At 39.4% G+C, this 24635-nt stretch overlaps 1 protein-coding gene across 2 annotated transcripts in view; it reads right to left on the bottom strand.

The window, feature by feature from the left end:
- Nucleotides 1-24635, bottom strand: part of Nalcn (sodium leak channel, non-selective) — a 332253-nt gene that overhangs the window by 124142 nt on the left and 183476 nt on the right. For both annotated transcript variants that reach the window (XM_045146251.1, XM_045146252.1), the window contains exon 14: nucleotides 4526-4663. In XM_045146251.1, coding sequence (XP_045002186.1) covers nucleotides 4526-4663 — 138 coding nt within the window. The remainder of the gene's footprint in view (nucleotides 1-4525; nucleotides 4664-24635) is intronic.

The following is a 24635-nucleotide window of genomic DNA, read 5'->3' as shown; positions in this document are numbered from 1 at the left end:
CATGAAACCCAGTTTCTTTTAACAAAGATGTGTGAATGTTGAGGCATCGTTCAATGTGTTGGTAGTCTGATGGCCAGTTGACAGAAAAGAGTTAACTGTGGGTGTGGAGCTGGGAATGCCTCCTGCGTTGCTGCTGGATGGGACTTTCCTCCTGATCAGTTCTTTGCCTGTCTCTGGCGTAGGTGACTGTGATAAGGTGATGACTTGGCTCCCAGGGCGAGAGATAAGGAGAGTTTGGACTGATGCTAATGCCTTTGCAGTGGGGATGGAAAGTTCAGACGACCAGGCTGAGTCTCTGCCAGCTGCCCAGAAGTGAGAATTACTTCGTAGTTCTTTTCTCAGACTTTAATAAGGTGACAATAACCACTGAGATCAAGAAATAGAAGTGAGAGGAGCTTGGCCACTCGGTTTCCATCATATTTAATTTACTATGTCAACAATACCTCTTTTTCTTACAAACCCAGGATGGTATTGGGCTTAAAGAACAGGCCTGCCTGGGCATCAGCCGCTTAGCACAGGAGGCATTGGAAGTCATGAAAGCGAGTGACAGGTTCTCATTCTGAAAACAAGAGCCCCTCCTCCACTCTCAGGGTATGGATTCTCAGGGTCCTTTTCTATAGAAACTGAGATATGGTTCCTTAATCATCTGGACTCAGCTTCATGTTTCCAGTCAGTGTTTAGTTACTACCAGGGCCACAAAAACTGTCTTCCATAGCTACTTGGGCTGCTTTAGAGATTTGCATGAAATTGGTGATTAGATAAAGAAGTTTTTCAGGAGATTGCCACGCCACACAGATTGACTTGGGTGAGACTTTTGGTCACTGTAGCAACATATTCTTTATTTATTTATTTTCTCTTTTAGTTTGCATGTTCGCATGGCCTTACCCAATCTGCCTTTTCCTTTCTCTTTTTGTTTCCTTCTAGTCCTTATTTTTACTATTTCTTTTCATACAGCTTAAAGCTGGCATTTTAGCTGAAGTGTTACCTTTCATAGTATTTCCTTCTCTTTGGTAAACTTCATTGGTAACGTATATTTTTATTATTTTCAAGTGTAGAACAGAAGCACTGCAGAGGTTTCATCAGCACCTCACCATCTTAGTGTTTTGTTTTTTTTCTCTTTTTCCCCATTTACAATCACACTATCCCAAGCCCACTTTGCACCCTACAGTATGAAACAATTTCACTTTTTATATGGGTCAACAAAAGTCAAGTGTAATCAGAGCAGTGTAAAACGGGATATGTTCCATGCGGATGCACTTTTAAATGGATTCTATACATTCACGTTATTTAATTTACACTTGGAATGCACATTTCTGTCGGCAAAACATGAGCATTCTCAGCAAGCAGCCACGACGGTGTGGCAGAATCAAGAGATTGCTGGGTTAATTTCAGTCCTTCAAAGGCAACAAAAGGACCATCCACAATGAAGGCTTAATTACATTTTTCTCTCTTTTCAGTACTCACATCGTGGGGCTTTCCTTTGAGACAATAATAGAGAGAAAACCAACAAAGGGGGAAAAAAGAGTCTTTTAAAGGTTTAAATCTTCCATCATCCTTATCCCCAAGTCACTGGCAAAATTGAGGGAAAAGATAAATTTAACAAGCACACAGCCAACTGCAATCAGTCAGGACAAACACAATACCGACCTGGCAGAAGAGAATTTTGAAAGGGACAACAGATAATGACTATGAATATGCCTTTCCTCCACACTCCCGCTTGATTTTTGTTGTGAGCTAACAAATTGTGCCCCAAGGAGTGGTAAAAATGCCTGCTGTTTCTCATTACTGAACAAGCCACAACCAAGCTTTATTTTTTATTTTACTTCATTTCAGTTTTTCTTGACTAGCACATGTGTGTCACCATGAAGACCCATCAGGAACTCCCCCAGGTTTGTGACCCATCACCGTGGAAAGAAAAAAAAAAAATTGAATTTGTATACATGGATCTATTTGTATATGTGTTTGTATGTGTATATGTAATGTGTAGTCATGCAGGCATAATTGTGTATGGGGGGATGTGCATGTGTGTGCATGTGGAGACCAGAGAATAACGTCAAGTCGCTTATTTAGTAACTCTCCACAAAGTTTTTTTTTTTTAATTTTAATTTTTAATTTATTTATTTGAGAGCGACAGACACAGAGAGAAAGACAGATAGAGGGAGACAGAGAGAATGGGCGCGTCAGGGCTTCCAGCCTCTGCAAACGAACTCCAGACGCGTGCGCCCCCTTGTGCATCTGGCTAACGTGGGACCTGGGGAACCGAGCCTCGAACCGGGGTCCTTAGGCTTCACAGGCAAGCGCTTAACCGCTAAGCCATCTCTCCAGCCCTCCACAAAGTTTTTGAGACAAGATCTCACGTGGACCCGAGAACGCTGCTATCAAGCTAGACTGAGTAGCAGCCGTTAAGTGTGGACCACGTTCTGTGTTCATCTCCACCAGCACCGGGATCGCCACAGAGCCAGGCGGCTGTGCCAGCGTTTATGTGGGTGCCCAGGTTCACAACTCGGGTCCCCAAGCTCCACAACCATGGCCCCCAAACTCGGACATTCATGCCAACTCCCAAGCTGGGTAATGTGGCACATGTCACGAAAGGAAACACACAAGTTTAACTTACAGGCGCGCTCAGGGAACAGAGATTTCAACTTAGAACATTGGTTGCTGTGTTTAAGGGCATGTAATATATCAATAAAACAAACCTATGACCCTTAAGAACTTGTGGATATGTTGGTCCAAAAAACTACTTGCAAAATAATTGATGAATCAATAACCATCCCCAGTTGTTCGAATGATATTATTTGAACTCTTTCAGGTCAGGCTGATCTGGAAGAACTGACTTTATCATTTGGGCATTGATCCCTTGGCCAGGAACAAGCTGCCATGCCTATGGCCCAGTGAACACACCACAAATAATAGTAGAATTCATTTGTGTCACAATAAGAAAACCAGTCAATAAACTGTGTACACAGATGCAAACATGCATGTATAAAAACATGTAGTTCTTAAAATTTATATTTGTCCAGTGAACAGTGAGATCAGCACAGGTTAAGAGGATAAGCATTGTTAATTTAGAGATCCTGACGGTTGTATCCTCACTTCTGGGTGACAGCTAGTGGGAGCTTCTCACTGGACTCCGGCTAAAGGCTAAAGGGTAACACTTCAGCCTCTAAGTTGACTTCTTTCCCATAATATCACAACATAAGATTTATTATTGTTGTTGTTTTAATTTTGTGTGTGTAGGGGAGGGGTGTGCACAAACCACATTGTGTGTGGGAACATCCTTGAGGTGTTGGTCCCCATCTTTCACCTTTTTTTTTTTTTTGAATTTTGTTCATTTTTATTTATTTAGTTGAGAGTGACAGAGAGAGAAAGAGGCAGATAGAGAGAGAGAATGAGCGCGCCAGAGCTTCCAGCCTCTGCAAACGAACTCCAGACGCGTGCGCCCCCTTGTGCATCTGGCTAACGTGGGACCTGGGGAACCGAGCCTCGAACCGGGGTCCTTAGGCTTCACAGGCAAGCGCTTAACCGCTGAACCATCTCTCCAGCCCCTTTCACCTTATTTGAAACAGAGTCCTTGCTGTTGCTTTTCTAATGTGTGTTTGCTACTCTAGCTGGCCCCCAGCTTTGGGCTTCTCCTGGCTCTGTCTCTCATCGTCATAGACACATATACACCACTTTGCTTCTGGCTTTACGTGGGTACAGAGGGACAAACCTGGGTTGGCAGGCTTGTAGAGCAAGCACCTTTAACAACTGAGGCCATCTCCCCAGTGCTATATTTTGTTTTTCAAAAGGAACAAATCCACCACATGAGAATTCACTTTTGATACTAGGAAGACCCAAGAAGCATTTCCTTCATATGTCAGAGATTATATTTTGAAATTCTTTTTCATTTCTTTGCTTTAATAGAAATACATTGAAGAGGGAAAAAATTGCACATGTGACATGAATCAATTTTTTTTCCTGAAATGTAGTGTCCATTTTCCTGTGCTTTATAACATTTGTGCTACATGTGTTATTTCCCCCACCCACCTGTGTTTCACTGAGTTGCGCACAACACTGAAGTGAGCAGCAAGCTGGTTTCTAATTAACTGACTCCACCCTGGGATCTCCAGCTGCTGTCCCCAGTTACATTACAGCCGTGAAAAAGTGTGTGGTAAAAATTAAATAGAGTGTCTCTACATAATAAAAAATAAAATCCTAATGTAATGCAATGTAATTGTTCTGTGTATTACTACATGTGAGTGAGTAGTGAAATTAATGTGTCAACATGATGTTTCTACTTTGTTTGGTTGTGTAGTCCCTCATGCAAACACTTGTACCAGATAAAAGCAACATCTCCCGTAACAGTGCTTGAAGTAGTTCTTTGACTGTTAGAATCTAAGACAGAAGAGATCTCATCTAGCCAGACAACTCTATATTTATCCACTGGCTTTTATTTTACTTTGAGATTGTCAATAGGCCAACTACCTGTAAATACTCATCCTATTATGAATTTCAAGGTGTACTTATAAAGTAATGCTAAACTCACCAGAGTGGCAAAGAGATGATAGAGGATGAAGTAGATGGCCACCACAGGGGCCCACATATGTCCCACAGCATTGAGGGTCTGGTCCATGACGTCCACCCATCCTTCTTGAGTGAGGATCTGAAACATTGACATAAACGCCTATGGAGGAAAAGAGTGGAGGTTACACAGCAGCGTCAGGGCTGCACACAACTAAAAGCAACCCGTGATGTTCAGCTTGTGGGGAGTTCCAGAGCAGCCAGGTACTTTTTGCTAGGCAGGATGGCCCTTAAGGGAGGGATCTTAGTATGATCCTAATCACACCCACTCCATGGCTAGCCCAGCTGCCCTAGCTTGTCTCAACTCTCCCTCCGTGCTTCAGTGGAGGGATGCCACTTTTGCCCATCTCATCCAATTAGATCTCTCTTGAGCCCTCATCCTGCCCAGGTGTGGGTGGATTCCCCCTCTGAGCCCAGGCTGATTGTCTGGGACACCTGGTGCAGGCGTATCCAGGTGTACTGAGTTCAAACTTTAAAGTATGTCTTCTCTCACTCAGGAGAAATTCGTAACTCCCCCCCCCCCTTCTCTGTCACCCAAGTGTGACAGCAATGAATTTGAGTCCTTGTGCTAGCAAGTCTTTCCTCTCTCACCCCAGCAGCCATGCCCCGGAGGGAAGGGACATTTTTTTAATACCACCTTTACCTTTAATCCTTTTGGAAGAATACACATTGTAAAAATCCCTTTTCATTTTTTAAATCTAACAACCATGTTCAGTTACATGGGCTCCTGGACCACACGGTTTATCTATCTCTCTTCTCCCCACTTCACCATCCCCTCCTCAGTCCTTTCCAACCTCATTCCATCTTTGTGATATCTGAATAAAATGTGGTGTTTCAAAAATCATTTTCTCTAGTCTGGAATTGCCAATTCTTTGGTTGATTTGCAGACATGAACTCGGGGTTTGGGGTTTCAGGAAGCACTCCAGAACCCTGTATTTATGTGTTACAAGTTAATTTCAATATTATTGATTCTTTTTAATTTTTTTTTATATATATAGAGAGAGAATTGATGTGCCAGGGCCTCAGCCCCTACAATCTACCTCCAGATGCTTTCGCCACCTATTGGTCATGTGTGGCATTGCACTTGCCTCACCTCTGGTCAGGGGAAAAATTTTCCAGTAACAGATAGGAAAGAGGTGAGAAAACAGATCTCAAGAGCATTATTTTTAACTCTTCAGCATGGGAAACAAATCATTGTCCCAACTTAAAGTTATCCTTGTTAAAGGTAAAATACTATTGAGTAAGCTAGAAAAAGAATTCTCAATCTGCTTACTTGACTTTTATTTTATTCACCCTTTAGCAAGCTATTTTAACATTCTCAATAGGTTATTTATTTTTTGCTATTTCCACCAGAGAGACTTATTATTTTTATAGAAAATTATACTTTATTGTCTAAAGCATAAAAGAATAATAATCAATTTTGTTTTTATGGTATCCACCTATCAAATTATTTCAGCTATCATATTGAAAACATGTAACTTCTTAAAAAAATAAATGTTTCCAGTGATACTGCCATTCTGAGCAAGTTAACCAAGACACATTTTTTTTTTGACTTTTTAAAAACATTTTATGGCACAGAATCAAGACCACAGAAGCCAAGAGTAAAAATCTAGGACATTCCAACAAAAGCCAGCTAAACTAAAAGGCTCACTCTATTCCTGCAATAATTGGCTGGTTCCATTTAGACAGGCTTTTCTAATTAAATAGATGACCATGTATGTTGCATATATTAGTGCTCAATAAATGTTCTTAATGAGACTTTATGACACTATCAGGAAAATGTTAACACTTCTAATCTAGTGACTCCTCAAGAATTGTTTGTATAGTCTTTAGGATAATGAAGACATACATTGAATTTTCAACTATTGGGAGTCCAAGAACTGAAGTATTAGATAATAGAAAAATGAACTAAAGCCAAGATAAAAGCTCATTACTGATAGGATCTTCGAGATAAAGGGACCCTGAAGATAATCTAACCTGGAATGAAGTTGAGAGATAAGAGATTGAGCCAAAGTCACTCTAGTAACCCGTGGTGCTCATGGAAGTCTTGGCCACAAATTGCAATTCAAAAACAAGTACTTTTTCCAAATATTATGTCCTACAGCTAGTGATTTTTTTTTTTTTTGTTATTCTTAAAATTCCTTAAGAAATATATGAAGCCGGGGGTGGTGGTTTATGCCTTTAATCCCAGCACTCGGGAGGCAGAGGTAGGAAGATTGCCATGAGTTCAAGGCCACCCTGAGATGACAGAGTTAATTCCAGGTCAGCCTGGACCAGAGTGAGACCCTACCTTGAAAAAAAAAAAAAAAAAAAAATAAAGAAATATATGAATAGAATGTGCATGGAAATTGAAGATGCTTGGGCATTTCCCCATCAAGATTGATATCTTTGTGATCAGATAAGATTCAATTCATAGAGGAAAAGGGTAAAAATAGGCTTTTATTTTGTCCTGTTTTTCTTTTTTTGTTGTTTATTTATTCAATTATTTGAGAGAGAGAGAGAGAGAGATGAGAGAGAGAGAGAAAGAGAGAGAGAGAGAGAGAAAGAAGCAGATAGAGAGGGATAATGTGCATGCCAGGGTCTCTAGCCACTGCAAATGAACTCCAAATGCATGTGCCACCTTGTGCATGTGGCTTTATGTGAGTCCTGGGGAAACTGAACCTGGGTCCCTGGGTCTTTTGGCTTTGCAGGAAAGTACCTTAACTGCTAAGTCATCTCTCCAGCCTTTTTTTTTTTTTTTTTTTTGATGTAGCATCTCACTCTTCCTACATGTATATATATGTGGTGTGTGTGTGTGTGTGTGTGTGTGTGTGTGTGTGTGTGTGTGTGTGTAGTCCAGAGGATAATACTGTGTATCTTCCTCAAATGCTCTTCATCATATTTTGAGAAAGAATCTCTAAATTAACCCAGAGCTCATTGATCTGGCGAGATAGGCTAGCCAGAAAGCTTTGCGGATCCTCTTGTCTCCACCTCCCCAGAGCTGGGATAAGAGTCATGTAGAGCCACACGCAACTGATTTTTACCAATTTTAAAACATATCTTATCATTTACTTATTTATTTATGAGAAAGAGAGAGAGAGAGAGAGAATGGGTGTGCTAAGGTCACTTCAAATGAAATCCAGACACATGTGCCCAAATATTCTTTTTATTGATTTGACAGAGATTGAAGGAAGGGGAAGAGAGAGAGAGAGAGAGAGAGAGAGAGGGAGAGAGAGTCTGAGAATGGTCATGCCAGGGCCTCTAGCCACTGCAATCGAACTCCAGACACCTATACCACTTTATACATCTGGCTTTTCATGGGTAGTGGGAAATTGAACCCCAGTCTTTAGGCATTGCAATAAAGTGTCTTAACTGCTGATTCATCTCTCCAGCCCAACACACTTGGATTTTCTTAAAAAAAATTATGTTTATTTATTTGACAGAGGGAAAGAGGGAGAGAGAAAGAGAGAGAATGGGCATGTCAGGGTCCCCAGCCACTGCAAATAAACTCCAGACACATGTATCACCTCATGCATCTGGCTTACGTGGATCTGAGAGAATCGAACCTCTGTCCTTTGGCTTTGCAGGTAAGCGCCTTAACCGCTAAGCCATCCCTCCAGCCCCTCACCTGGCTTTTATGTAGATGCTGGGGGTCTGAACTTCTGTCCTCATACATGTGTGGCACAGTTTTCCCACTGAGCCACCTCCCCAGCGTCTTAGTTAAGTTTGGATTTGTCACTTTCAGTTCTAATCACACACTGATCTCTCTTTTCATGTTTTTTTTTTTTTTTTTTTTTAAGCCAGGGTCAGAAATGGGAAATGGCTGGAAGACCATGGATCCATTGGAATAAAAGAGCAGTTAATTCAAAAATGAATTCTGAAGCAGGAGATGTTTTCACAATTACCTTTTGTCCATATATGAAATACTTCTTTAATAAATCTCCTAAATCTCATTATCCTAAAAAGTGTTTTTTGATCATGAAAGTGTGAAATATGTTGCTATTGATACTTGATCCCAGCATTACCAATAACAATGATCTCACCAGAGTGCATGAGAGAAGGTCATTCTTTGCACAAACTAACCTTGACTCACTCTGAAAATACTAGAGAGTTTTTTTTTTTCAACACATCACTTAACCTCATAATTATGCTGAAACATCAATGAAGGCAATTATTTTTTTTCCCTGAAAATTTTCTTTTGAATATTCATTACATCCAAGGAGTACAGATTCCAGGAACGATTCATATGAAAATGCCAGGTTGCCATTTATTATTTCTCTAAGACGCCTCAGTGTGAGGTCTTGTGTACCTTCCAGACCCAACAGCAGTAGGAGTCACAGTACCCATCAGCAAACATGGATTTCACTGGACATGAATTTCCACATAAGCGACAGGAAAGCTTGTGATTAAGCCCAACAGGTTTTATTCCAAAAATCCAGGTCTTCCTTTCAGCTGTCTTGGGCACAAACCAACTTAATTTGTTTTCTTATACTAAAATGCCTCTCACACATTTTCAGCTATTATGTGTTCAGTAAATGGCCAGGAACATGGAACTGTGGGGTTGTAACCCACTCTTACATAATCAACAATGAGGGTAAGGACACTGGGTTATCCACTATTCTTTTCAGGATCTCAAAAAAAATCTCCTTTCTGCACAGCTCAACACCTGAAAGTGCATATTATATTTGAGAGAAAAGCTTTCTAAAATGGAATTTGTTGTTTGTATTGCTATTTACATGAATAAACCAATGAAAGAGGCAATCCCATGACATAACTTCTATTGTAGAGGAAAATTAATTTGTGTCTTGCTTGAAGGGTGCTTTAGTTGGGGTAATTTTATATCCCGAGTTTCAATCCAAATGGTAGTTTGGGATCGTGAGTCAAGTATACTCGCTGACTTACATTGTAGGTCAGGCCCCGAAGCCTGGAAGGGCCTGCTGAGTTTGTTATCTGTTTCAGCAGTGATTCTTAGTGGACCCAAAGATTTGATGTTTGAGACTGATATGAGTCACACATGAAAAAATGGTCTGTTCTGTTGCATTTTTCCTCTCCTTCAGGGCTTCCACCAGCTCTTAAGAAAACCATCTTTTAAATATCATATGTTTATGGTGTTTCTCTATCTATGATATTTTTGAAAATGCGATTTTAAAGTTTCTATGTGGTATAATTTGATATCTCTCTATTGAAAATGTTTTTATATTTGTTTAAAGACTTCTTTTACTGCAAGATTATACACACATATACACATTCACTAAGGGTTTTATGTAGTAGCTTTGCAGTTTAGTATACTGAAAAAAAATGCAAAATTTGAAACAGTGATTTAAATGAATTTCAATTGTAAATTTATTTTACCCAGTGTAACAAGACAGGAATTAACCTTCATCACTTTCTTTACAATAGGTCTTCTATTGGCAGATCAAAGCTTAATTGAATAAGTGCATCTTTTCTTAATGAAATTTATATGACTTTTAAATCATACATAAAATATTCATGTCTATGGTTCCATTATTTTCTATTCTTTCCCATCAATCTATTTTTTTTTTGCTGTTGTTCATTTTTATTTATTTATTTGAGAGTGTCAGAGAGAGAGAGAGAGAGAGAGAAAGAGAGAGGGAGAGAGAGAGAGACAGAATGGGTGCGCCAGGGCTTCCAGTCACTGTAAACGAACTCCAGACACATGTGCCCCCTTGTGTATCTGGTTAATGTGGGTCCTGGGGAATTGAGCCTGTAACCGGGGTCCTTAGGCTTCACAGGCAAGCGCTTAACTGCTAAGCCATCTCTCCAGCCCATGATGTATTTCTTAAAAAATAAAACAAAAAAAACCAAGAAGCAGTCTTATGCTTAAGTTGTTCACTTTCCAACATTTTCCTCAGAAGCCAGTATTTTAAACAAATGTTTTCACTTCTCTGCATGCTATCCATATCCATATTCAGTGTCTCTGGTTTATCCACCTTAGACATAGAGGTCTGTTATATATGAAGATTAGTCCAGGCCCAACACCACTCTCTACTTGCCTTGATCCCAAAGTTTGTACAGAACCTTCTTCTACTTTTTGTTAAATCAAATCAGGATGTCTTGACCCCTCATTGAATAAAGAAAAGATATCATCAGCCTTACTAGTAAGCATTATCTCCTCCACTTCTCCTTTTCCGCCTTTTTCCATTTTTTATGTTTATTCAAGTTTGATAGTATTTACATGTTGTCTTTTCATCATTACTGCGTTTTCTCAGTATGCTGATGGATTGCTATCCAATGTTTAGACTGTGAAAATCTTGTTCACAGTTGAGCCAGTTTGTGCTCTAAGATTCTATTTCATTCTTCAAAGCTGTGATATTTGATAGGTTAATACTAAAAAGTTAGTGTTCAGAGTTAAATTGGGTCCACTTTCTTAAGAAAGTTACTCAGTATCTTTTCTTATTGATTTACAGCATTAACTGTAAAAAAAACCAAGTTTTGGTTTTGTTTGTTCTGTATTGAGATTTTTCATATTTCCTATTTGGAAAAGAAATGCATTTAAAAACACTTTAATTTACTTATTTATTTGTAAGCAGAGAGATACAGAGGGAGAAAGTGACAGAGAAAGAGAGAGAGAGAGAGAGAGAGAGAGATTGGAGAAAGAGTATGGGCTTGCCAGGGCTTGTAGCCACTGTAAAAGAACTCCAGATGCATGCACCACTTTGTGCATGTGGCTTACATGGGTACTGGGGAACTGAATCTGGGTTGTTAGGCTCTGGAGGCAAGCGCCTTAGCTGCTGAGCCATATCTCCAGCCCAAGAAATATCTTTTTTTTTCTTTTGCCCTATATGATTGACAGATTTTCCTCTATTTTACCTCCTGTTGGGATAAATCCAATTATTCCTATGTTACAGATGTCATTTTTAGAATCTTCATTTACCTGGAAGCCATTAGATTCTTAGTACTGCAGATTTTATATTTATCTATCTATCTATCTATCTATCTATCTATCTATCTATCTATCTGTTTCATATGTTTTTATTAAGCTATTAGAGTCTTTGGGAGGTACAGTCTTGCTGTAGGAAGTATGTCACTGAGGGATTTTGCAGTCCAGCCATGCTTGTCAGTGCTAGACAGGTCATTCTTAATCCAGTGCCTTACACTGTTTGGCCATGCTGCCTTACTAAAACAGGTCATTCTTTTTTTTTTTTTTGTTGTTTTGAGGTAGTGTCTCGCTCTAGCCCAGGCTGTCCTAGAATTCACTATGTAGTCTCAGGGTGGCCTCAAACTCATGGGTGATCCTCCTATCTCTGCCTCCTAAGGGCTGGGATTAAAGGCATGCACCACCACGCCTGGCTAAGACAGGTCATTCTTGATGTTTCCTCTCTACTTTCCTCTCTCGACAACTGGCTGCCTGCTCATGTTTTACCTGACATAATAAAACTCTTTGAAACTATATGTTAAAATCAAACCTTTCTGTAGGGTGTTTCTTTTTTTTTTCCCTAGCATTGAGAAGGTAATTGATAGAGAAATTGTGACATTTTCACCTTGTGGTGGTTTGATTCAGGGATCCCTCATAAACTTAAGTGTTCTGAATGCTAGGCTCCTAGCTTATGCAGATTTAGGAATTAAAACCTCTTGGAGGCAGCGTATTGTTAGGGGCGGGCTTATGGGTGGTACATCCAGTTTTCCTTTGCCAGTGTTTGGCACACTCTCCTATTGCTGTTGTCTACCTGATGTTGGCAAAGGGGGTGATGTCCATCCTCTGCTCATGTTGTCGTTTTCCCCTGTCAATGTGGAGCTCCCCTGGTGTCTATAATCCAAAATAAACATTTTTTCCCCACAAGCTGCTCTTTATTGGGTGATTTCTTCCAGCAATACGAACCTGATTGAAACAGTACAGTTAGTACGAAGGAGTGGGGTTGCTGCTAAACACCTCACTGTGTGGCTTTGTCCTTTTGTAGCTGATTTTCAAGAGGAATGTGGAAGGATTTGAAACCTTGGCCTAAGAGACACCTTGCAGAACTGTAAGTACAGCATGACGGACTATTCTGGTCAGAGTTGCAAGACCTGAATGCAGTAAGAACTATGGACTGTGAGGATTGGCTTATGAGGGTGAAAAGGAGCTTTGTCTGGACTTAGCTAGAAGCAGTTTATATAAAAGGCTTGCTGTTATACCCATGTCCCAAGAACTTGTGCATGATTGCAGAGCAGTGCATACAAATGGACTGGTGTGAGCAGAGGGATATGACACAGAAGGAAGTCTTTGGGCCAAAACTGCTGCCTGTTCTACTGTTATATGAGAGATTAAAACCTTTGAGATTGGGCACAGGAAGAATGTAGGCTCTTTTGAAGGGGCCTGAGTGCTCAAAGAGTGTCCTATTCTTCAAAGTCTGTTTATTTTCCCCTGGATTAACAAATTGGCACCCTACCTGGTATTATGAAGTATAAGAAATGCAGGAAAGAGAGGGTCAATGAGTTTCCAACATGGTCTTGTGTTTTAGAAATGGCCATGGGCAGTGTGAAGGGGGTTTGCTGGATGCCTGCATGGAGACCCGATGGAGCTGTGGGGATGAACTGTGGGTTGCAGTGGAGACCCAGTGGAGATGCCAGGACCACAGGACCACGAGGTGGCTGCTAAGGAAAGCTGCTGGTCCCAGATGAAGTTTTCTAAGACTGTGAATAGCATAGCTGGAGGGGCAGAATTGGTACTCCAGAGACTTGTTGTTGGTTAGAATTATCAGACTTGGAGACTTGTCACTGGTTAGAGTTGTTAGACTTGGAGCTACAGAGTTTAGTGTTTTTTTTTTTACCTGTTTAAATCATTTATTGCTTGAGTGTATGTTTTCTATGCCCAATGCCATCTTTTGCAGTGTGAATCTTTCTTCTGTGCCATTATGGTTTTTGGGGGGCTATTTTTTGGTATTGTGGCTCAGTTAAAAGACCTTGGATTATGGAGATGTTTGAACATCACTAGGATTGCTAAAAACTATGGGGACTTTTAAATACTAATTGCATGCATTGCATTTTACAACATGTATGGTTATCAGTTTATAGGGGTCAGGGGCAGAATGTGGTGGTTCGATTCAGGTGTCCCCCATAAACTTAGGTGTTCTGAATGCTAGGTTCCCAGCTGATGGAGATTTGGAAATTAACACCTCCAGGAGGCAGTGTATTGTTGGGGGTGGGCTTATGGGCTTTATAGTTTTATAGTTTCCCCCATGCCAGTGTTTGGCACACTCTCCTGTTGCTGTTGTCTACCTGATGTTAGCGAGGGGTTGAGGTCCACCCTCTGCTTATTTCATCATTTTCTCCTGCCAAGATGAAGCTTCCCCTTTAGTCTGTAAGCCAAACTAAAGTTGTTCCCCCCCCCCAAAGCTGCTCTTTGTTGGGCAATTTCTGCCAGCAATGTGAACCTGACTGCAACACACCTTGACTCTGAAGGTTTCTTATCAACTAACTGAAAAACATAAAAATGGTGAGATAGATCAGTTTATCTCACCTATGAACAAATGAATTCTACACCTGAGGGGTTCTTTTCTTTTCCCAATGCTCTACATACTTCTTATTTGAATCACCCTCACTGGAGGGGCATGAGGTGAGCAACTTGAGCAGATATTTCAGGATTTACTTTTCCAAATTTATTCTTTTTAACTTTCTCCAGGAGACAAGGCTAGGGGATGAGCCTAGAGTTTGTTCTCATTCTCTCCCTGTCTCTTACCCAACTTTTCTTCTCCTATTTTTTGGGGGAGGGTGTTCAAGGTAAGGTCTTGCTCTACCAAAGGCTGGCCTGGAATTTACTATGTAGCCTCAGGCTGGCCTTGAACTTTAAGGCTCCTACCTCTGAATCCTGGGTGCTGGGATTGAACATTCCTGGCTCCCATTTATTTCTCCCTTTTGTTAGCAATAGTTCATATAAAATGATATGAAATTGTAGGCTTTTTTTCTTTTCTGTGATTTTGCTGGTATAATGTTTAAAATATTTTATTTATTATTTATTTGCAAGGACAGAGAGAGAATGGGTGTGCCACTGCAAACAAACTCTGTGCATCTGGATTTACATGGGTACTGGGGAATTGAACCCAAGCCATGAGTATTTGCAAGTAAGTGCTTTTAAACACTGAGCCCTTTCTCTTGCCCTGGCATCATTTTTAAAAAATCAGATCCTTGATTAATTTCTTTATGTTTTAGCCATGTGTGATTTGGATATTTCAACCTCTTAATTTCATACCTACAGGTATAATGTAAAACTAAACATGAGTGTATAGGACAGTCACCAAATCCTGAAGTTTCTTATGTGCTGCTAAGTGGCCAAAGGTGACCTTTGACCTGAGTCTGGATCAGTTGGTGTGCAAAGCGATCTAAAGAAAGCATTTCTACCAGTTCAAGGAAGAACTAAATCAGCCAAAAATGTTTTCAAGGAATTTCAAAGGACCCACAGAGAAACATAACAATCTCATCAGTAGAATGTGGAGGTGAATGAAGGAATGGTGATTGGCCAAGAGGTTAGTAGGAGCAGTGACGGGAAACCACAGTCACAAGGATGTGCTGTGGCAAGGGAGCAAAAACTCTGAGCAGAAGAAAAAAAAATGTATCAATTAAAGAGATTATACCTCACTGGTTTTCACATAATGGAAAGAAATTTAAAAAAAAAAGGTTTTGAAGATGGGGCAGTCATGGGACAGGTAAGAAACATGTCTAAAAGCAAAGAATGACATTTCCCAGTCACTGACAGAGCCAGAGCCCTGTGGTGTACAAAACCACCAAGTCCCCCGCCAGCCTTTCCCAGAATCCTTTTCTGGTTCTGCTCAATTCACTTGCACATGTTGCAGAGTTCTGGTACAGTCCTTAGATCCCTTTCTTGTTCTTGAGGCTCCTCACTGGCTTGTTGATCTTACCCATGCTAAGGCCTTCAAAGACCACCTGCAGTTTATGACTCCTTCATAGGCACTTTCAACACCACCGCCAGAATCAGCTCCACATCTCCACTTGGATAGCTAACACGAATCTCAAATGTTTGATATCTCAATTTCTGCCCAATCCCATCCTTTCTACATTCTTTCCTATCTTAGTAAACAGAGAATCCATTCTTCAAGTTATTCAGGCCAAGTGAACTTTAGGGGAACTTTGTTATTTCTCATTTAATCACATTCTTCATCTAATCTGTCTGGAAATTATACTAAATTTAGCCCTAGTTCTTTGTCTCAGTATTTACCCTCAATATCCTGTGACATTACTATTACAATGGCTAACAGCTTTCCTAATGCTCCTTACATTTTAGTGCTATCTTTTGTGGTTACCAGATGAGATTGGGGAAACCTATATGAAAATGAGACTATCAAAGAGGGAAAGGAAGTAAGGATTTTGTAGCATTTATTTTTTTGTTCCGCACAGTCCTTGAATACTGACAATGAGTAAGATAGGCAATTCCTGTAAGCATGCTTTCACCAGGCCACTTAAGGACCATGCTACAGTGCTATGAAGGAGACTGGACCATTTTCTCCATCAAACCCCAAGGCTCTATTTCTGACTTAAATATTATTGGCAAGCATTATAAGATTTAGGTGAAGGCAAAGAAAATGGAATTGCTAATTTCGAAATAATTAGTTAGAAGTATTTACCCACACCTTACAAAACAGTTCATTTTTATTAGGCTGGAATTTTGGATGCATCAAGTATTGGTACCATCATTCCCCTCCTCCCTGCCCCCACTCCACTGAAAGCCCCCTTAGTGGGATCGCTGGTATTTACCATGGGGTTGCAGGTTGAGCTGTGAGAGCAGCCGTCAGTCATAGTGTATGTGTGAGGGAGAATGCCTCTGGATATTCCCTCCCATCATGTGGTTCTCACATTCTTTCTACCCCTTCTTCTGCAAAATTCTCTGAGTCTTGGTGGATGTGTCTTAAGTCTACTTTAGTGTTGAACTCTCAGCAGCTTCTGGATTTCTGCACAAAGCACTTCTTAACCTTCTTAAAAATATAGTGGACGAGAACCAGGCGCACACCTTTAATCCCAGCACTAGGGAGGCAGAGGTAGGAGGATCACTATGAGGCCACCCTGAGACTACATAGTGAATTCCAGGTCAGCCTGAGCTAGAGTGAAACCCTACTACTGAAAACCAAATATATATATATATATATATAGTGGGTGATACTTGAAATTTGATGACCTGATGGACATTTTGGGAATTTAGTATGTGCATGCATCAATTTAGTTTAAGTATAGTGAAAAAGTTAGAAAAAAGGAGAATGAGCAAACACTATAGGACATGGTCAATTTGTAGCAAGCAGAAAATGTAGAATAATCTCATTTGAAACATTACAATGTAGACATGCTTGTATGCATATAACACTGTGAAAGTGTGCTTTCTGAACTAACTCTGCAGATGGGAATGCAAAGGACCAGGAAATGACAGAAGGGGGCTAATAGTTTTTCTTTTAGGACATTTAAAGAGTCAGATTTGTTGACATGTAATAATATGCTATAAATTCACCTTTTTAAGTGTACAGTCCAGCAGTGTTTATTTTCAGAGATATATGCTCATTAACAGTATCTAATGCAATGCATTTTCATCATCACAAAAGGAAATGAATATCCATGAACACAAACACCTCCCTTCATTTCTTCCTCAGCCAGTGTTTGTTGGCCATTAGTTCACTTCCTGTATCCGAGGTTTGCCTATTCTGGAATTTTGTGTAAATGGAAAAAATAAAAAAACCCACCACATGAACAGGATTCATCTTCACTATGACCTATATCAGCGTTTCATTTCTTTTTATTGTCCAGTAAAATCCCACGAAGACAGATCACATTTATTAACTTGATCAATTTTGAGTATTTGGAGTGTTACCATATTGGGTCTATTGTGAATAATGCTGCTATGAGCATTTGTGGACATGGTTTGGAAATACGATTTTTTTTTTTTAAATCACCTTTTACTTAATATTTTCTTATTGCTTATACTGAAATATATATCAAACATGTATTTCTTTTAAAATATGCACATGGGACATTTACGAATGGGTGAGGAACACAACCCCCATCATCTGGGTGGGGCTTCAACTTACAATAGAACATGCATCTATTTTCTGTCCATGTAGCTGCTTTTAAGAACTCTTTTTCTATAAAAGGTTTGCTTTCAAAATGAAATCCACTTGACAACCCATATAGTAGCTCAAGCATTTAAGGATCATATTCCTGCTGTGTCTCACTACCAGACAACCCTAAAATAGACGTGCACTGATGGGACTATCTGAGTGCCCCAGTGACATCTCCTTTGGTTTTAATTGCCTTAATTATTCAGCCCCTCAGTCTCCTTGCTTCTCTTTTTTCCCTACCCAAATAGAAGTAATGTTTAGAAGAGTTTATCTTCTGAGAAACACAAAGACATCACGATCCTTTGATAGTTTTGCTAATATTTACTGCATCTTATTATTTAAAACCTTTTACTTAGAAAATTACTCAACTACCCAAAGGTTTAGGAACATTTAAAATGCTATCATTATATAGTAAAAGTTAGACTTATCTATTTTAGGCATTGAATTTCTAAAGGTACATTAGTTGATATAATTATACTTGTAAGAAAATGGTTTTATAAAATTATTAATTAGTTAATTTTAGAAAATGAGAGCGAGAAAGAAGGAGGAGGGAGGGTGGAAAGGAAGGAGAGAGAGAGAGAGAGAGAGAGAGAGAGAGAGAATGGACACACCAGTGCCTCTAGCCTCTACAAATGAGCTCCAGACACATGTATCACCTTGTATATTTGGCTTAAGTGGATACTGTGGAATTGAGCTCAGCAAGCACTTTAAACACTGGGCCATCTCTATCTAGCCAAAATATAAAGGTTTCATAGAAAAACAGGGTTGATATAAGCCATTAAAATTGTATTTGATATATTTAAAACCCTACAGGAAGTGAAAAAAATGCAAAACCAATCTGTAACTGAAGCTCAAATCACTTGTATACAGAGAGATTCCATGAATATAAAGTCTGCAGTGAAAGCATAGAACTAGACTGTTAAAGCTATAATGTAATTTTTTTTTTCCTTCTAATGCCTCCCTTGGTTTAGGTGAGAATCCATGAAAAAACAAAATCAATTCAATTATATTCCCATTTACTCTAAAATTCCATCTCTCTTGTCTTTCCCTCTCTCTTTTTGCCAGGATCTCAGGGAAAACAAAACAAAACAAAACAAAAAACAATGCCAACTTTGAGGCAAATCTAACTGGCTATCCTTTTTCATGCACTGGCACTGTGGAGAAGGTTATAACACAGAGGAAGAGGACTCTCTTTCTGTCTAAGACACACACACACACACACACACACACACACACACACACACACACACACGTCTTTCTTAAGAGCTAACCCTCAATGAAGGGAAAAGAGGATTGCAGTTTCCAAGCTGAAGTGGGGCTTAGCGTGAAGACCAGGATACCCTGGCAGCCTAGTGAGGTGACAGCCTTGGATCAGCTTTGACACTCATGACCCAAGTTGGAGATTCAACTGCCAACTGCCTGCGTGGTGGCTTTGGGTAAAACCCTCAGAATCCTGAGGTCAGCACTCACCCATATACAGCCATCTTTTCATTCTCTGAAGACTGTTTAGAGCATCAAAATGAAGAACTAATGAATACCTTGCAAACATTAACTATCACATAGATGACATTTTACAGAATAACTTAGAGACTAGTTTTAAAGGTCTTGTTCCATTTTAAAAAAGTCAACTAGCACATTGGTTAAAATTTCACTATTCCAGACTGGAGAATTTGCTTAGTGGTCAGTGCTTGAGGCTCGATTCCCCAGTACCCACATAAGTCAGATGCATAAGATGGCACGTGTATCTGGAGTTTGTTTGCAGTGGCTGGAGGCCCTGATGCACTCATTCTCTTTCAAATAAATAAATAAAAGTACACAAAATTTACAAAAGTCACTATTAACTATTCCTCTTTTTTTTTTTTAATGACATGCCTTTTTATGACATTTACAGTCTGATTCCACTTTCATAAAGTTTAAAGAGATACAGGATACAATATTTTTTATGACACTGCTTCTCCTAGAAGCATGATTTGGGAAGTTGACTATGTTTTTTTTTATGATAACACTTTTACTTAAAACAGACTTTTAGAGCAGAGGGAATAGAAAGTGAATTGTGGTATGGGTAGCCCCGATTTGCAGAGGTTTTCAGGGTGAATTGTTAATGGCTTTTAAGTTATGAAGCTCACTCTGTATATGAACTCTTTTGAAGTTAGAGATCTGTTGAAATAAATTACATCTGTGTTAATAGAAGTGAAACTTAAAAATATCATTATCTCTCTAAAATAATTATGCTCTGCTTTAATTCTAGTGATTTAGAAGGAAGTAAAATTGAGACTGGTGGTTTCAATTAATTCTGTGACTATGGCAAGAAAGACTAAGCAGTTCTTTGTTTCGTTTTTTCCCCCAAATCAACTCACATTATTCATTTTGCTTTTATAAGTCCTCAAATAACTTGTTGCCAAGTGTTGCAGTTAGGTTCAAACTGCTGGCAGAAATCACCTGACCAAGAATGTCTTTTGGGGAATAAAAGGGTTTATTTGGCTTGTAGATGCAAGGGGATGTTCTGCAATGGTAGGGAAAATGATGGCATGAGCAGAGGGTGGACATCACTCTATGGCCAACATAAAGTGGACAATAGCAAAATGAGAGCATACCAAACACTGGCACGAGGAAGCTGGATATAACACCTATAAGCCCGCCCTCGACAATACATCCCCTCCAGGAGGCGTTAATTCCCAAATTGTCATCAGTTGGGAACATAGCATTCAGAACATGTAAGTTTATGGAGGACACCTGAATCAAACCATCACCACACTCTGCCCTTGGCCCCCATAAACTGTTAATCATCCATGATGTGAAATGCAATGTGTTCAGTCCAACTTTCAAAGTCCTCATATATATGTATTTTTTTTTATAAATCGTAATGGTGTTCAAACATCCCAATAATCCAAGGTCTTTTAACTGAGCCATGATACTAAAAAATAACCTCAAAAAGCCCATAATGACACAGAATAAAGATTCACACTGTAAAAGATGGCATTGGGCATAGCAAAGATAGACTCAAGCAATACATGATTTAAACAGGGCAAACACTAAACTCTGTAGCTCCAAGTCCAACAACACTAGCCAGTGATAAGTCTCCAAGTCTGATAATTCTAACCAGCAACAAGTCTCTGGAATTCCAATTCTGTCCTTCCAGCTAGGTTACTCACAATCCTGGAAAACTTCATCCGGGACTGGCAGCCATCTCATGGTCCTGGCAACTCCACTGTGTCTCCACTGAAACCCACGGTCCATCCTCATGGCCCCATGGGGTCTACATGTAGGCAATCCAGCAAACCCGCTCCACAGTATCCATGGCCGTTTCCAAAGCACAGGATCATACTGTAAACTCAATGACCCTTTCCTGTATTTCTTATATTCCACAATACCAGGTACAGTGTCAATTTGTTAATTTGTGGGGGAGAGTATAAAACAGACTTTGAAGAATAGGATGGACACTCTTCCTTGAGCTCTAGGGCCCCTTTAAAAGAGTCTACATTCTTCCTGTTGCCCCAGTGCAGGTCAGCTGGCCCAATGTCAAAGGTTGTAATCTTTCATATAATTTTAGCTGAAGGGGCAGAAGTTTCAGTCCAAAGATTTCATTTCTGTGCCATATCACTGTGCTCACACCAGTCCATTTCTACACAGTGCAACTTGGCACAAGTTCTCAGGACACAGCCATAACAGCAAGCCCCTCACCCAAACTGCTTCTAGCCCAGTCCAGACAAAGCTTCTTTTCAGCCTCATGAGTGAAACCTCACAGCCCATAGTTCTTACTGCATTCAGGTCTTGCAACTCCGACCAGAAGAGTCCATCAAGCTGTACTTACAGCACTGCAAGGTGTTTCCTAGGCCAAGGCTTCAAACCCTTCCACATTCCCCTTGAAAATCAGCTACAAAAATCCAAAGCCACATGGCCAGGTGTCTAGCAGCAGCGCCACTCTCAGTACCAACTTGACTTTTGCAGTTGGGTTTGTATTGCTGGCAGAAATCGCCTGACTAAGAGCAGCTTTTGGGGAAAAGGGTTTATTTTGGCTTACAGACTTAAGGGAATGCTCCAGGATGGCAGGAAAATTGATGGCATGAGCAGAGGGTGGACATCACTCCTTGGCCAACATAAGGTGGACAATATCAACAGGACAGTGTGCCAAACACTGACAAGGGGAAAGTGGCTATAACACCCATACGCCTGCCCCCAATAACACACTGTCTCCAGGAGGCGTTAATTCCAAAATCTCCATCAGTTGAGAACCTAGCACTCAGAACACATAAGTTTATGGGGGACGCCTGAATCAAACCACCACACCAAGCATTCCATTTAAATGAAAAAAAAAAAGTAAGAGTGGGAGAAAAGCTGTTTATTGGTCAAATTTTGCATGACTAAGGAAAAGTCTTACTAAATCTAGGCTAATGTAATTGGCTTTAAATGTCAAAACGAGTTGGAACATAATTAGAGGCAAAGAAGACATTAGAACACTAACGCCTCTTCCAGCAGCAAATTACTTTTAGTAGAGTCTGCATTGAAGCATAATTTAAAAGGAGAAGGAAAAACTGTCTGATGCTCTTTTGCAAAAGCTAGTGAGTGTTTGTCTTATTATGAAAACATGTGTAGGTGTAGCTGCATATCCATCTGCTTGGCCGTACAGGGGGTAACTTTATATGCAGTACCATAAGCGACCCTGCATACAAGATCATGGTTTTGCATACTGTCCCAGGAGTTCTCAGCAAATAATACATATTGCATGCATGCACAGGTAAACATACACACACACACACACACACACACACACAACCACACACATACACACACTCACACACACTAGACATTAAGCCAGGAATAGCAAGTCTCACAGCAGTTAGCTATTCACTATTCAATATAAACTTTGCCATTACCCTGAGAAAAAGTTTCTTCATATGAGAGCTCAGGGCCCTGGTGGTTAATTCAGCCTTCTCGATAGCAAATGGCATTGCTGTGTTTTCATTCTGTTACCACTAAACCTCTGTTGTCTTTTGGGATATCTCAAGTAAAACACATTTTACTATCTAAAACTGCTGATGTCTTTCCATTATCTAAATTACTGAAGATGTATATACATGCTTATTCTAAGCAATATTTAAACATTTTTATTTTAAAGTCAGGTTTGACTAGCATGGTACTGGTAGAATTCCATATTTACTCAGCTGTCTGGTGACAAGTAGATATCTACAATATTTTTCTTTGTTTGGAATTCCAAATCTACCATAGGGCTAGACCATCATTTGTTTGTTAGCATAAAGCCTATTCACCAACATTTTCCTCATGAGAGTTGTAGCCTTTCATTTTTTTATAGAAATTTAAAATTTTAAAAGAGCTTTTCAATACAATGTTTTTGGTAATTTAAAATTTAAGTAGCGAAAGAAAAGTATTTAGGTGAATGGAATGAGCTTGTTCTGTATGTCCCCCACCCATCCTTCTTCCAGAGCAGGATATTTTTAGTTGAAAGGTATACTTCCCACCGATGTTGTTGAGATAATTTTGAAATGCAACCATCTAGCTGACAGAACAAACATCTGTGAAACCGAGACCTGGAGATTTATGCAAATTGAGGACTTCTGAATTAATTTTCCTCATAGGACAGACTGTCATGTTTCTTACAGCATTTATTCTCTATTTCTTAATTAGTGATTTTGTTAATGTCAGTCATTAAATTTACATAATGAAATGATTCATTTCACAAGAAAATGTGTATTATATGATTACATATAAAAAGCTGATGTTTTATTTTGGTGCAAAAATAATAATTTAGGAATGCATAAAAAATAGAGTACACCTGAATCACATCTTGATATTCTATTGTTAAACAACCTGAGGATTTATTAAGAAAGCTTCTCTAACTAAAAACACCAGAATTTCCATAGAAAAATGCATGGTATTCTCTTACTATTTGTTTGTTCAGGAAAATGCTTACATTATTGCATATTAAAATAAGCTGAATTTTTGACATTAAGTTTGCCTGTTTATTACATTTCTATGAATTTGGAAAGAGGAATATTTATATATCATGTCCAAGTACCTAACAAAAATTGCAATGATGTCTGCGAAGATGACTCAGCAGTTAGGTTAAAGGTGCCTGCTTACAAAGTCTGCAGGCCCAAGTTTGATTCTCCAGGACCCACAAAAAATTTATTTCACAAAGTGGTACATGCATCTGGAGTTTGTTTTCAGTAGCAAAAGACCCTGGCATGCCCATTCTATCTCTCAATCTGCTCACAAATAAATAAAATAAAAAATATTTCTTAAAGTATTATTAATTTTAGAAAGTATCACATATAAGATCTGATAAAAATCTTACTCAAATTCTAGCTTCTTTATATGAGCATTTAGAAAGTATTTTTATTTCCTTTTTTGTGTGTGTGTGTGAGAGAGAGAGAGACAGAACTGGGGTCTCCAGATGCCTGTGTCCCTTTGTGCATTTGGCTTTAGGTGGGTACTCAGCAATGAACTCTGGACCGACAGGCGTTGCAAGCAAGCAGCTCTAAGTGCTAAGCCATGTCCCCATCTGGGCATTTTTTAAAAATCATGTGAAACGTTTTCTACATAATCAGCTTTGAGTTCTTGTTTGTCTTTACTAAATATAAGTTTACTGCAAAGTAGACCATCTCCTCTATTCTATTTCATGAATACATTTCAAAGCTGTGGTTTTGTTTAGAGAATGCTTATATAAAGTTATAATACTTTCAAACTAAGTTGTTTACAAATAAAAATTTAGTTGAAATGATATGCTTTTGATAAAACTGATTTCATAAATTGAAAACCAGAATTAGATACATGTTAAACATAAATAACATATTTTTGCATGTATGTAACTGCATTTTCTTCTTTGAAAACCATAGCCATGTGTTGGAAAGATGCCTAGGAGTTAAGGTGCTTACCTCTGAAGCCTAAGGATCCAGGTTTGATTCCCCAGTATCCCTGTAATCCAGATGCACAGGTGGTGCATGCATCTGGAGTTCATCTGCAGTGGATGAAAGCCCTGGCATGCCCATTCTCTCTCTCAATCTGCCTCTTTTTCTGTCAAATAAC

Source organism: Jaculus jaculus, chromosome 3, assembly GCF_020740685.1.
Source record: "Jaculus jaculus isolate mJacJac1 chromosome 3, mJacJac1.mat.Y.cur, whole genome shotgun sequence".
NCBI classification, from domain to species: domain Eukaryota; kingdom Metazoa; phylum Chordata; class Mammalia; order Rodentia; family Dipodidae; genus Jaculus; species Jaculus jaculus.
This window is presented reverse-complemented; position numbering and strand designations above follow the sequence as displayed.